At 37.4% G+C, this 12830-nt stretch overlaps 1 protein-coding gene across 3 annotated transcripts in view; it reads right to left on the bottom strand.

Annotated features, from left to right (window-relative positions):
* GRB14 (growth factor receptor bound protein 14) overlaps positions 1-12830 on the bottom strand; it is a 116138-nt gene that overhangs the window by 11423 nt on the left and 91885 nt on the right. For 2 of the 3 annotated variants that reach the window (XM_049615575.1, XM_049615577.1), the window contains 4 exons: positions 12750-12824; positions 9794-9931; positions 4505-4615; positions 4218-4313 (listed from right to left, as the gene is read on the bottom strand). In XM_049615575.1, the coding sequence (XP_049471532.1) occupies positions 4218-4313; positions 4505-4615; positions 9794-9931; positions 12750-12824 (420 nt within the window). The remainder of the gene's footprint in view (positions 1-4217; positions 4314-4504; positions 4616-9793; positions 9932-12749; positions 12825-12830) is intronic. The other variant, XM_049615576.1, reaches the window with a different exon arrangement.

Here is a 12830-nt window from a genome sequence, read left to right as displayed (position 1 = left end):
TCTATGAATCTATATTTAACTGGAACTTATCCAAAGAGAATAGGAGGATCTTCCTCTGACACCACATTAACAGTTTACATGTGTATATGAAAAAAAAAGAAAGGAAAATAAAATTAGGAGGCCAAATTCTTGGAGGAGGCAGTATCTAGTAAGTAGCATGTAAGGAAAATCAGGGGCCCTTTCAGTCCGATCAGCATACAGACTCATGTCTCCCTGCGCTTCCAACGAAGTCCAATGATAATCTGGAAATACAACAGACAGCCAAAGGAGAAAAATCAAAAGACACCTTTAACACCAAGTGAGTTCAGGTGCACCAGCCAGGGGGATAAAACAGGTACCCACTGACGACAAGCTGCCAGGGGAAACCAACTGACTCCCCTGTTAGAGCATTTCAAATATGTGTTCTGGCAAGCCCTGCCTTCCTGCATCTGGATATGTTAAAACAGATCTGTTTAACAGATCTGTAAAACAGATCATATCACTTTCCCATTTGAAACTGTTAGGTGGTTTATCATTGCCTCCAGGATAAAGGTTCTCAGTGATGCCTGCCTCCCTCTCTGCCTCATCTGGAAAAGCTTTACCACAATTGAACACACACACACACACACACACACACACACACACACACACACGGGATACATATATAGTAGGCAGAATAATGGCCCCGATAGATGTCCACATTGTAATTCCTGGAGCCTGTGATTAGGTCAGGTTACCTGGCAAAGAAGAATTAATGCTGCAGATAAAATTAAGGGTGCCAATCAGCTGATGCTGAAATTAGGTGAGTATCTTGGATTATCCAGGTGGATCCAATATAATCATAAGGGCCCTTATAAGTAGAAGGGGAGGCACAAAAGAGAACTGAGTCATAGCATGAAAAACTCTTGGCTTAATATTGCTGGTTTTAATGGTAGAGAAAGGGACCATGAGCCAAGAAATCTTGGCGGCCTCTAAAGTCTGGAAAGGGCACGAGAAATGGATTCTCCCTCAGTCTCTGGAAGAGAATGTAGGCTCTCAGATACCTTGTGTTTAGGACAATTAGACCCATTTCAGACTTCCTGAATGACAGCGGTGTAGGATAATAAATTTGTGTTGTTTTAAGCCACTAAAGTGGTCATTTGTTATAGCACCCATAGAAACTAATACAATGGAGCATCTTTAAAGTGGACATTTGTGCCTTGAAAGATGGTTTAAAAAGAAATCAAATGAGAAGAAAAAGTGAAAAGGAGACAATCTTCCAGAAGCTAAGCATCCTGTATATGGAAGGATCAAAAAAAGCTTTTAATACATTTCATCAATTCTTAGACACACGTTTCTTTTCAAATTTTAACATCCATAAATTTGCCTTAACTTAACTATGGCATCTTATATTCACTGTGGACCGAGTGACTTGCCATTGCCTGAAATGTTTGGTGAGATCAAAAAATCATTTGCATCAAACCTTGCAACGGGGATGCCACTGTCTAGAAAGACAACCCCAGGGACCATGGCAGAGCACCTATCTGAGAAGTTATTCCTCCCTGAAGCTCCTGATGGCACAGAGCTAGAGAGTTTGTATGAAATATGGGTGTCCATGCTCTGAGAAAAAATGATTCAGGAAAACCAGACTTAGAATTTGAAGTTTTATAGATAGCTCACACAATTTATTTCAGGTAGATAGATAGATAGATGTGTGTGTGTGTACACAAAATTGATAAAGGATGAAAATCTGTATCTATAAGTCTAAATAAATATAAAATAACTAAATGAAAATAAAAATCATAAGTGATATGAAAGCATATCATAATTTTACTGGCAGAATTCTACTTATGCAAAAAAAAAAAAAAAAGGTGAATCCTAGTAAAATCAGTTGCATGTTAGAAAGACTGCTTTAAGGAAGTGAGTTAAAAAAAAAAAAAAAAGGAAGTGGTCTTACCATCTGCTCCTGACTTGGGTGTTTGACCTTGAGATCAAATTAGAAGGGAGGAAGCCTTGACTAACAAGGTTGGAAAGCATCTCCTCTACCAGCCTACCCTGATTTCCAGAGTTCTAAGGGAAGGAAAGAGAAAACCAGAGACCTCAAGGTACTTTCTCTACTGTGACTGTGATGAGTTAAAGGGTTCCAAAGAATGCCAGCCTCTTCATCTATAAAAGGAGAAGACTAGATGAGGTTACTGGTTCTTAATCAGGCATACATCTGGAATTCACTCACTAAATCGGGATCCCTAAGGACCGGGCTGGGCACATAGGACTTGAGAGTGCTTCTCAGATGATTCCAATGCATATCCCAAGTTAACTAATTACTACTTCTTTGTCTGGTTTGCAACACTCTTTAAAGTTCTTTTCTTTTTTACATTTTATGACAATGAGAACATAGAAGCAATTACTTACCATGAGGGTTTCAAAGAATCAAGACTTCTAAGCTTTGTTGAAACCAAAATCATGATAGTCATTTAACGGATGACTATTGAAAACAAGTCTCTTGTAATAAAGTAACTACGGTAGCTATCTGCCATAACAGCAAAAGGAAGCAAATTTCATAGTTAATCCAAAAGCTTCCTTTAAGCCATTTAAATGATGTTTCTTCCAATACCACTTCACATCCACTAGGATAATTATTTTTTTTAAAGGAAAATAACAAGTGTTAGTGAGGATATGAAGAAATTGGAATTTTCATATAGTGCAGGTCGTAAACGTTAGTCACTTTGGAAAACATTTTGGCAATTCTTCAAAAGGTTAAACAGAATTACCATATAACCAGCAATTCCACTTCTCAGTATATACCCTCAAAATTGAAAACAGGTATCCAAACAAATACATAAACACACATGTTCATAACAGTACTATACACGATAATCAAAAGATGCAAACACCCAAGTATCCATTAATGGATAAATGAAAAAACTGCCTTAACATATATCTATACATCTGTAAACACACACACACACACACACACACACACACACACACACAATGGAATATTATTCAGCCATAAAAAGGGAATCAATTATGGACATGCTATAAGGTGGATGAACTACAAAACAATATGCTAAATAAAAGAAGTCAGACACAAAAGATCAGATATTATATGATTCCATTTATATGAAATGTCCAAATAGGTAAATCCTATAGAGACAGACACAGGCATGGATGGTTGCCAGGGGCTGGGAGTCACTGCTTTATGGTTATGGAGTTTCCTTTTGAGGTGATAAAAAATTTTTGGAGCTAGACAGAGGTGGTGGTTGCACAACATTCTGAATGAACGAGATGCCATTGTATTGTTCATGTTGTTAATGTGTACACAGTTAGTAATATGTTCATAATGTTAGCATAGTTAATTAAAATAGTTAATTCAGTTACTTTTATGTTATGTGAATTTCACCTCAATTACATAAAAGAATAAAAAACATATACAATTTTATTTAAAAAGATAAAAGATAAAATTTAAAAAAGAATAAAAAATAAAAGAGCAAATAAAAAAAGAATAACAAATAAAACTGTTTTCCAAAACTTGTAAGACAGCTAATAATTCTGATTCTGATTATTTTGCCCTTCTTCAAAAGGAAATGGTTGATAATTTTTATAATTATGAAGTTGTGTTAAATTTACTACCATACAAGTTTTGAAATTAAATATGTTTTCTATACATTCTAGAAGAAATCACTCTGTCTCTCTTCCCCACATAACCTTTAGAACATTCTTACTCCTTTCAAAATGCTCACTAACAAACTATGCTTATTTAGGTTACAATTTCTACTTAGCACAAAGTGGATGTTTTCATAGTATATCAGTAAAATTTGCATAATAATTTGAAGTAAACTATAAAACAACTTATACAACACTTAAATTAAATGTAAAACCATCACACTAAACATACTTCAGTGGGCACATTTTAAAATATATGTCACGTTGGATTGTTGACAATACGTTGAAAATGCATACTGAGTCATGTATAGAAGTTTTAATCAGTTACACTAGCTATCTATGTAATACTCTTTAAAAAATAAAATTCAGAGCATTTGTAAAAATGGAATACTTACTCCACACACAAAAGATAAATGCATTAGGCGATTCCACTCTACTCTGCAAATGTTTATCTTTTAGATAAAAAAAAATAAAATACATACATTTGGGTATATGGACTCATAGTGAGTCTTCACATTTTGAAATACAGATGTTTTCACACTTTCATGGCACTCCCAGCATTTAATAGGAATTCACGCCTGCGACGAGATTACCTTAAGCAATCTAATCGCAGTCACCCAGCACGTCCTACTCTGCTCTTCTTCTGCACAGAGCATTTTCAGGTCTCGGGGCCCTCCCGCTTTGTTAGGCTAGAAGGCCACAGCACATTGTTTATCGTTAATGCATATCTTGAAGGTAACACCTGTTGAAATAAAAGCCACTAAAATTCTCCTATATATAAGAGAAAGCTGTCTCTTTTTAAAACAAATTAAAAGAAACTCAAGCTTACCTAAAAGGCTGAGGCTTGCTTTATTCATCTATCAAAATATTAAGCCTGTACCTTAAAGCAGAATCCATAGTTAGTCGGTGCTCCGTGTTTTTTTTTGCCGGCCAGTGACACATAAATATCACTATTGCCAAATTCGCTGAAAAACTGCAAATGCCGTGGTTCCTTTAAAAAAATATATATGTGAGTGTTGAAGTGAACACATATTTTGGCACACTCTCTTTGTGTTTCTATCATGTTGCATAATTTATACTTTGGCAAAAAATATTCCAAGTAATGTCACAGAAACAAAAGGGAAGAAAAATTAAGTTACTATATCCATAAAAGAACCAGAAGCTTGATACAATATTATTTGAGAAGTGGCCACTTGTTTGTAAGTTTAACTTCCAGTATACAGCAAAACATTTACCTTCCTATTTAAAGTTTTCTCTTTAGAGCCAAAGCATAAGAGACTCTTAAAAACTGAGAGCAAGCTGAGGGTTGATGGGGGTGGGAGGGAGAGGAGAGTAGGTGATGGGTACTGAAGAGGGCATCTTTTGGGATGAGCACTGGGTGTTGTATGGAAACCAATTTGACAATAAATTTCATATATTAAAAAAAATAATAATAAAGTTTTCTCTTTAACTACCATTTCAGGAATCTCAGGGAAAGAGGCAGCAAAGGATGGCTTTTGGAAATGTTTTCCTTGTCCAGGTTTCAAATAATGGTAGTTGAACAAAGGCAAGAAGCTTGGTTTGAGCTTCCACGGCAGTCAGAGAAGGAAGAGAAAGAGACAATGATTCTTGCTTTGTTTAGAAACGATCACCCCTCCTGTTTGCGTACTGCCCAGCACATCACAGTAAACAATGAAATAGGTGGCCTGACTACTTTTATGAAAAGAAGGAAGCCTGTACAGATGAGTTCAGGGAAATTACCTGGCAGTGGAATGTGTCTGATGTTCAAGGCAAAGTGTAAGGAATCATGAACAGCTATTTCTTCTCTGGGAAATCCATGAGATTTAAAGCTGGTCATGGGAAATCACTGGGTCATATTATTCTGTGACAGGTTAATAACTTGAAGAAGTGCTTAATTCTGGGGTTGAATGCATAATCTAAACTGACCAAAATGCATTTGTTCTTTAAAATCTTGCTACTAGTAGTGTGGTCCCAGACGAGCAGCATCAGCATCACCCGGGAGCTTATTAAAAATGTAAAATGTGTGGCCCCACCACAGACCTACTGAATCACAATCTGCATTTTAACAAGGCCTCAGGTTATTCATATGCACTGAAATTTGAGAGGCAATGCTCAAAATAAAGCAAAACAGAAAAGACAGAAAACCCAGAACATTCAGCAGTTTGAGCAACCCATTCAGATCCAAATCCAAAATACTTCTAGTCATTTACCAGCAGGCTATTGCATCCCTGATGATTGGTAGAGTGAGAGTGTCTGTGTATGCCACTGTTCCTCTGTGTGTCACTGTTAGGCATTTTGATCTAATGAATGACTACAGTTCCCAACTCCATGGGAGAATAAGGCAGAAAAGAAAACTGTTGAAAGAGATCCAGCCACGCGCCCTTGGAACAAGGGGAGAGGAAGGAGAGAGATACTCTTACTGTCATGGCTTTTAAAACTATTTTTTGATAGAAACTGATTTGCTAGTAAAAATGTCTGATTTCTACGAAGAAAAGATAAAACCATCCCCCATCCACTGGTGCTGTAGAAGTCAACGTAGCTGAGTCATCTGGATGTAAGAAAAGGGCAGCTTGAGAAACCCTCGAAGGCTACAGAGGCATGATGGGTTTCATTTCTTGACAGATTTTTGCTCCATTACTGCAGACATATCAAGATTTACAAATCGAGACCACAAGCTTGGGTTGGCCTGGTTAGCAAAGGCTACACGTGCATGTGTATACAAGGGGAGAGTTGAAGAGGGGCATACTTAGAGGTTTCCCTAAATAAAAGTCACAGGCACATCTCCAAGGCTTGTAGCGGTGCTGAACTAACTCCCACGCAGCCCAGATCTTCAGAAATTACAATAAATCAAGACCTTCTCACAGAAAAAGGATAGGAAATTGTATCTTTGCCAGGTAGAAATGTCATTAGACATTAGATAACCTGCATAATTTATATTAAGGTCATAATCCTTGAGGTTACCTAATACCTTGAATTTCTTTTTTTGAGGGGAAATTTAAAATCATTTTCATGTATGGAACATGAGCTCATTAGACACAGGCCAGAGAGAAGAATATTATGTACTGATACACAGCAAAGTCAGACACTATGTTGAAAAGAGCTACAATATGGACTGAGAACAGATGTTTGATGCTTGTGATTTTGCCTGGCCAAGGGAAAGACCATCACAAGAAAAAAGGCATGGGTCCGGTAGAAGGAATCAGAGCCGTCTTTTATATAACGGCTGGGCAGGGAAAGGGGGGGAAGGCTAAAGTAAAAATATAATGGGCAGTTGATTTTAATGAGAAACCTGTTGAAGAAGTGAGAATTTAGAAATTAAAGAAACATTATCATATCTTCCAGTGAAGGTTCACTGGAAAAAGTACGATCAACATGATTACTGGATTTAGAAGCCACTTTTCTCTGATGTTAAAAGTAAAAAAATAAATAAAATAATAGGGGCACCTAGGTGGCTCAGTCGGTGTTCGACCTTGGCTCAGATCATGGTCTCACAGTTCATGGTTTCGAGCCCTGTGCCAGGCTCTGTGCTAACAGTGTGGAGCCTGCTTGGGATTCTCTCTCTCCCTCTGCCCCCGCCCCCCATTCATGCTTTCTGCCTCTCTCAAATTAAATGAATAAAGTTAAAAAAAAAAAAAAAGATAACCAAGCATGTATTTGTTTAAAAAACATCTTCATATATAACTTCACACTTACAAACAAAGGATAAAAAAGCAATCCCACTAAAATTTAGACCAAAGAAAATCCAAAACCTTAATTACAGAAACAGGTAATTATTTATCCTGACATTGTTTATGATAGAAAAATTTGAAAATTAGTTAAAATGTTCAAGAAAAATTAGTTTAATGCATATGTGTGACAGGATGCTAGGAGTCGAATGACATACACTTAAAAATAAAATACGTCTGTAAGAGAATGTATTACTAACTTAGTTGAGCCCCATTCCATCACTTAAACTTCAACGAAATACACACTCATATGCATGTACTCTTGCAAACAGCAACAAAGGAAAACCATATCTGAGGGAAAGCTCGCAAAAGTATGAAAGAATCAAGTATTACTCCTTGTGGCTCTGTATCTCCTGTTAGGACCACCACTGGTATATCTGGTCTCCCCATTAACTGTATTCTGGGCATTTCCATTTGAATGCTTCACTCTCAACACAATATATCTAGAGCTCAGATCATGATCTTACTTCTAAGATAATGTGATAGCAAACCTCCTATTCCTGTTTATTAAATCCTTGAGTGTTTCTTTATTTCCTTTTTTAAGAACGTTTAAAATGCTCCCTCTCCTTTCACATCAACAAGGTCAACAAGATCTAGCCACATGCCATTGAATCTTGTATCCATCCCTTTCGCCACCCACACCCCCCCCACCCCCACCCCAGCTCATCATAGGCCTAGGTTAGATCCCATCAACTCCACTCTGCATTGCTGAGTGACTATCTAATTAGCATCTGTGTGTGCCTCTAGATAATCTGTTTCCCTGTGTCCCCCTCCACTCTCTGCTTCCTTTGCTCCCTTCCCTTCATTCTTTCTCTCTCTCTCTCTCTCTCTCCCTCTCTCTGATTAAGCTCCCTATGGCCATAGTAATCTTACAACTTGATTATCTCACTCTCCTGCTCAAAAATTTTCATTGGCTTCCTATAGTGAGTTGAATGATAGTCATCCCCCTCCCCCACAAAAGATATGCCTGTGCCCCCATCCCAAGAAACTGTGAATATAACCTGATTTAGAAAAAAGGGTCTTTACAGATGTAATTAAGTTAAGGATCTCAAGATGAGACAATCTCAGATTATCTGGGTGGGCCCTAAATGCAGTGACAAGTGTCCTTATAAGACATGGAGAAAGAAGAGAAGGCCACGTGAGGAGAGAGTGAGGCCTCCACAAGCAAATGTGTGCCTGCAGCCACAAGTAGCCAAGACAGAAAATCCTACAGAAATTTAAAGAATCACATAATGAGAGTGAGAAATAAATAATAAATGAACATTCCCAGGATAAAAGGAAAATAGAAATTTGCAGACTGAATGCATATGGTGAGAATCAAGTAAGATACATCAGAATACATGCGAATGCACCTAGAAATATGGTCAGGGAAGTTACTGAACACCAATGATTATCACAATATTTGAAAAACAGCCAGAAAAAAAATGACAGATTACCAACAAAGAATCAACAATGTTGTTTGACAACAACAGATGCATGAGAACAGAATTAAAATAGTCGCCCATGAAAACTCTCAAAAGTAGTTTCACATGAAAGATAATCAATGCATCGCATAAAATGTCAGCACTCATAAAACAAGGCATAGTCAACACTGACTAGACTACACAGAAATACAGACAATGCAGTGCTGAGCACTGTGAAGTTACATGTATGAGTGATGGTGCGTGTAGGAGCACACAAGTAGGTCTATGTGACTGCACAGGTATACACACACAAGCACACAAAGGAACACATATATCCACCCTGATGGTAATGTACCTTCCTTTAGGAATCTACAATCTAGCTAAGGAGACAAAACCAACACAGACAAAGGAATTAAAGAGCAATTACAGAGTCAGCTGGGTGTTACTAACTGCATCAACAACAGAAGTTCAGAAGTGGGCAAGGTCAGCAGCATAACCTGTGGTGAAAAGAAAAGATGTGCACTACATTGGACCTCAAAATCTGCAACCAAGGATAAGGAAAAAGGGGGTGAATTTGGAGTAGAGAAGAAATGAGCACAGTATGTGGTACTGAAATAAGAGCATCTAGATTTCCATCACAGGGCCTATGTTGAAACTAATGTGAAACAAAGCTGAATAGTCAGTTCTTAAATGGATTATGGCAGGGGTACCAGGGTGGCTGGGTCCGTGAAGTCTCCGACTCTTGATCTCAGCTCCAGTAATCATCTCACAGTTTGTGAGATCAAGACCTGCGTCAGGCTCCACACTGACAGCACGGAGCCTGCTTGGGATTCCCTCCCAGTCTCTCTCTGCCCCCTCCCCTGCTCATGTTGGGAGTCTCTCTCAGTAAGTAAGTAAATAAATAAATAAACATTTTTAAAGGATAGATAAATTGTAGCAAATATTTGGAATCTATAATTACCAACTCTTGATATAAGCAGTAAAAAAAGTAAACCCCACTTTAACTTACAATTCATAGCATATCATTGACATTTCAATTACCTTTGATGTCCCTTTTGTAGAAAAATATAAACCAGATCTTCTTAGAAGGAAGTAAATCTTTTTCCAGGACTTCTTTCCCTGTTCTTTTGCATGTAAGAAGCCATGGATTTCAGGATATGTGCTTGAACTCAGAAACATCTGGAAGAAAGTTAGACATTCTCATAGTATTTTTGAATCAATGATAGTGTAGCCTTATAATAATCTTGTTAAGATTTCAAATATAACCATGTAAAATCTAACAGGGTCAATACCACTTATACAAGCCATTATAGAAATGGCAATATAAATACAACGGAAAATAAATCAGTCTTTTGACAACCCAAGGCAAGTTCCAAATAAAAATATGTGCACAAAATATACATTCTAAGTGGTCAGTACTTAGCCAAACACCAAACTGGTAAGTTATTTAAATGTCCATCTTGAAAAGCTAGATTTTGTCTAAGAGTTAAGTCCTGATACGTTTCTATGCTTTTCTATGCTCCTCCCTGAGAACATATCAACTTCATCATAGTCAAAATAAAGACTACAATCTTGACTTCAGTTATTCAGTTGTTAAGAAAGTTGGGCTGAGTTCACCTCCCTGATGAGGTAGAGCAAACAGTCTTTTCTTTGTCCACCAAGGTTCTCGATTGTGGATGGCTGCGGCAGGTGTTTTCCAAAGAGAGCTGCAGCACCATCTCGCAGCCCACATGCTCTTCTGCAAAGTGATCTTGCCACTGACACATGAAGAGCTGGAGTCTGTTTCTCTACCTCCTTGAATCTGGGCACAGCTTCTGACTGCTTTGACCAATGGAATACAGCAGAAGTGATAGTCAGCTAGTTCCAGTTCTGGTCCTTAACTAGTCCTTCACTAGTTAACTCTTGGAAGCTAGCTGTCACATAAGAAATGTGACTACCCCGAGATGGCTCTGCTGTGTGAGACCCAATACAACTAGGAAAGCCCTTGAGGATGAGAACCCATGTGGAGAGAGAGAGAGAGAGAGAGAGAGAGGCAGGCAGGCCAAGAAGTACCAGGGACACACAGTGAACAGCTATCTTAGAAGGGGATCCTCAAACCTCCAGAGAGCCCATGTGCCTCAGAGATGACCCACCCAGCTAAACCCTTTCCATATTCCTGACCCGCAAAATTGTTGGCAAAATGTGAGTGGGCACTTAAGCCATTAAGGTTTGGAACAGTTTGTTACACAGTAATAATGAACTGAGACAGTAGGCATGTGCTGGTTGGGAAAGCGAGAATGAAAAGGAAGAGCTCTGTATGAGTGGCTGTGCTCTGCATCCTTAATAAGACAGTGGAAATGCATTAGCATCTCATTAAAAGAAGAAAACAGAAATCCCTATGAATAAACAAATGCAAAATGGAAAAACTGAAAGAGAAATTACTAGCTAAAACGATGTGACATATTTTAAAAGGCTACTCTGGGAAATGCTGAGAATAGATATGTACGTTTTTAAGTAAATTATTAAATTTTTTAATTTAATGAGCCACAGTTATTAATTAATTGACATGCAAAACAGGCAAGTAGGTTTTTTAGTTTGAGTGCTTTCCAAGTTATTAAACCAAACCAATTAAATTTTAAAAAGGGAGTCACAGAGGTCATACTAGAAAAAGAAGAAACGTTTTAAAAGTGGAAACATTGCCTCTGTGGAGAGAAAAGGTCAGAGGCATATGCAGGACTATCTGATTCCAAAGCTATGATTTTTCTTGTTTTTATAATTTCACATTAAAGTAATATAACTATATTATAGGAGAATTGGGGAAAGGAGGTGGAATAAAAATTCCAGCCCGCCACCCTGTATCCTAAGCCAGTAGTGAAGCACTGAGAGGGCCTGAGAGCGGCAGGGGGGACGGGGGGTCCTCAGGCATAGCTGCTGGGCCGCTGCCACTCATCCTAATATCCTGATGGGGTGTCTGTGAAACCCAGTAGCATATAAGAAGCTTTCAGGAAAATCTCTTGAGACTAATCACATTTCTAAAATATTGTGAAGAGCAAAAATGAAATATAGCCTATTAAAAGCCCATAGAAAACAGATCTGTACCACCCATTACAGTTACCAGTATATTTAAATACCAATATACTTAAAGTAGTATCTATTATGGAAATATTAAAAGTTGTCTTCTTTAATGGTCAGAAAATATTGAGTGGGTCTGAGGATGCCTGAAGGCTTAGATCAAACAGTAACCATTATAAAAACATTGCTCAACATTAACCTGTTAACAATGGCAGAGCTTGTGATGTGAAATCTACTAATTTACGAAAAATAAAATAACTGAAATCATTCTTTTAATGTAATGAAAATATCTTTTAAAAATGATCTTGTAAAGCCACTTCCAGTTTGGCAGAAACGAGCCCAACAGATACAAAACTAAGGAGACTCTTAATTAAATAACTAGCATTCTTAATTCAGCTAAAACATTTCAGAATTCTGCTCAGGTATCCAACATGGTTATGACACATGTCAGCATATGATATATATATACATACATATATATGTATATATATATTTTATATCTGTTTTTCTCCTTTCACTTAATTGCTGAATATTTTATCACAAATGGATTGAGAGCACTTATTATAAAAGTTAATACTAAATATCTGTCAGTAAAATGCCTACACTTTACTGAGGATTTTGATTTTTCAAAAAGACTAACATAATCTTTAAACACATCATAGAACAAATTACTCTGCAAGTTTCCTTTCATGATACACATTCCTTTCACAATTGGCCAAAACTGGGAAGAAAAATGGGGTTAGGAGGCTTTCCTGATTTAGGGAATTCTTTATTCAGGTTTTGTTCTTTCCTTTCCTATTCTTTCTTTTCTTTTTAGTTTCACCTCCAGCAAAAATTAATCAGTCAAGGTATACCATTTCAAAATCTGGGCATGTATAAATATGGACCTTAAAGTTCCCCTTTATCATGCTGTTACTTAACATACTTCAATGGGAATATATTTTACCTGCAAAATCTGTGTGGGGGATATTTCACCATTGGTTTCAGTTGCAAAAGACACCATATGCTCTGGAAAAAAATACTGACA

This window comes from Panthera uncia, assembly GCF_023721935.1.
Source record: "Panthera uncia isolate 11264 chromosome C1 unlocalized genomic scaffold, Puncia_PCG_1.0 HiC_scaffold_3, whole genome shotgun sequence".
Taxonomy (NCBI): Eukaryota; Metazoa; Chordata; class Mammalia; order Carnivora; family Felidae; genus Panthera; species Panthera uncia.
The sequence above is the reverse complement of the archived record's forward strand: the minus strand, read 5'-3'. Positions and strand labels throughout refer to the sequence as shown.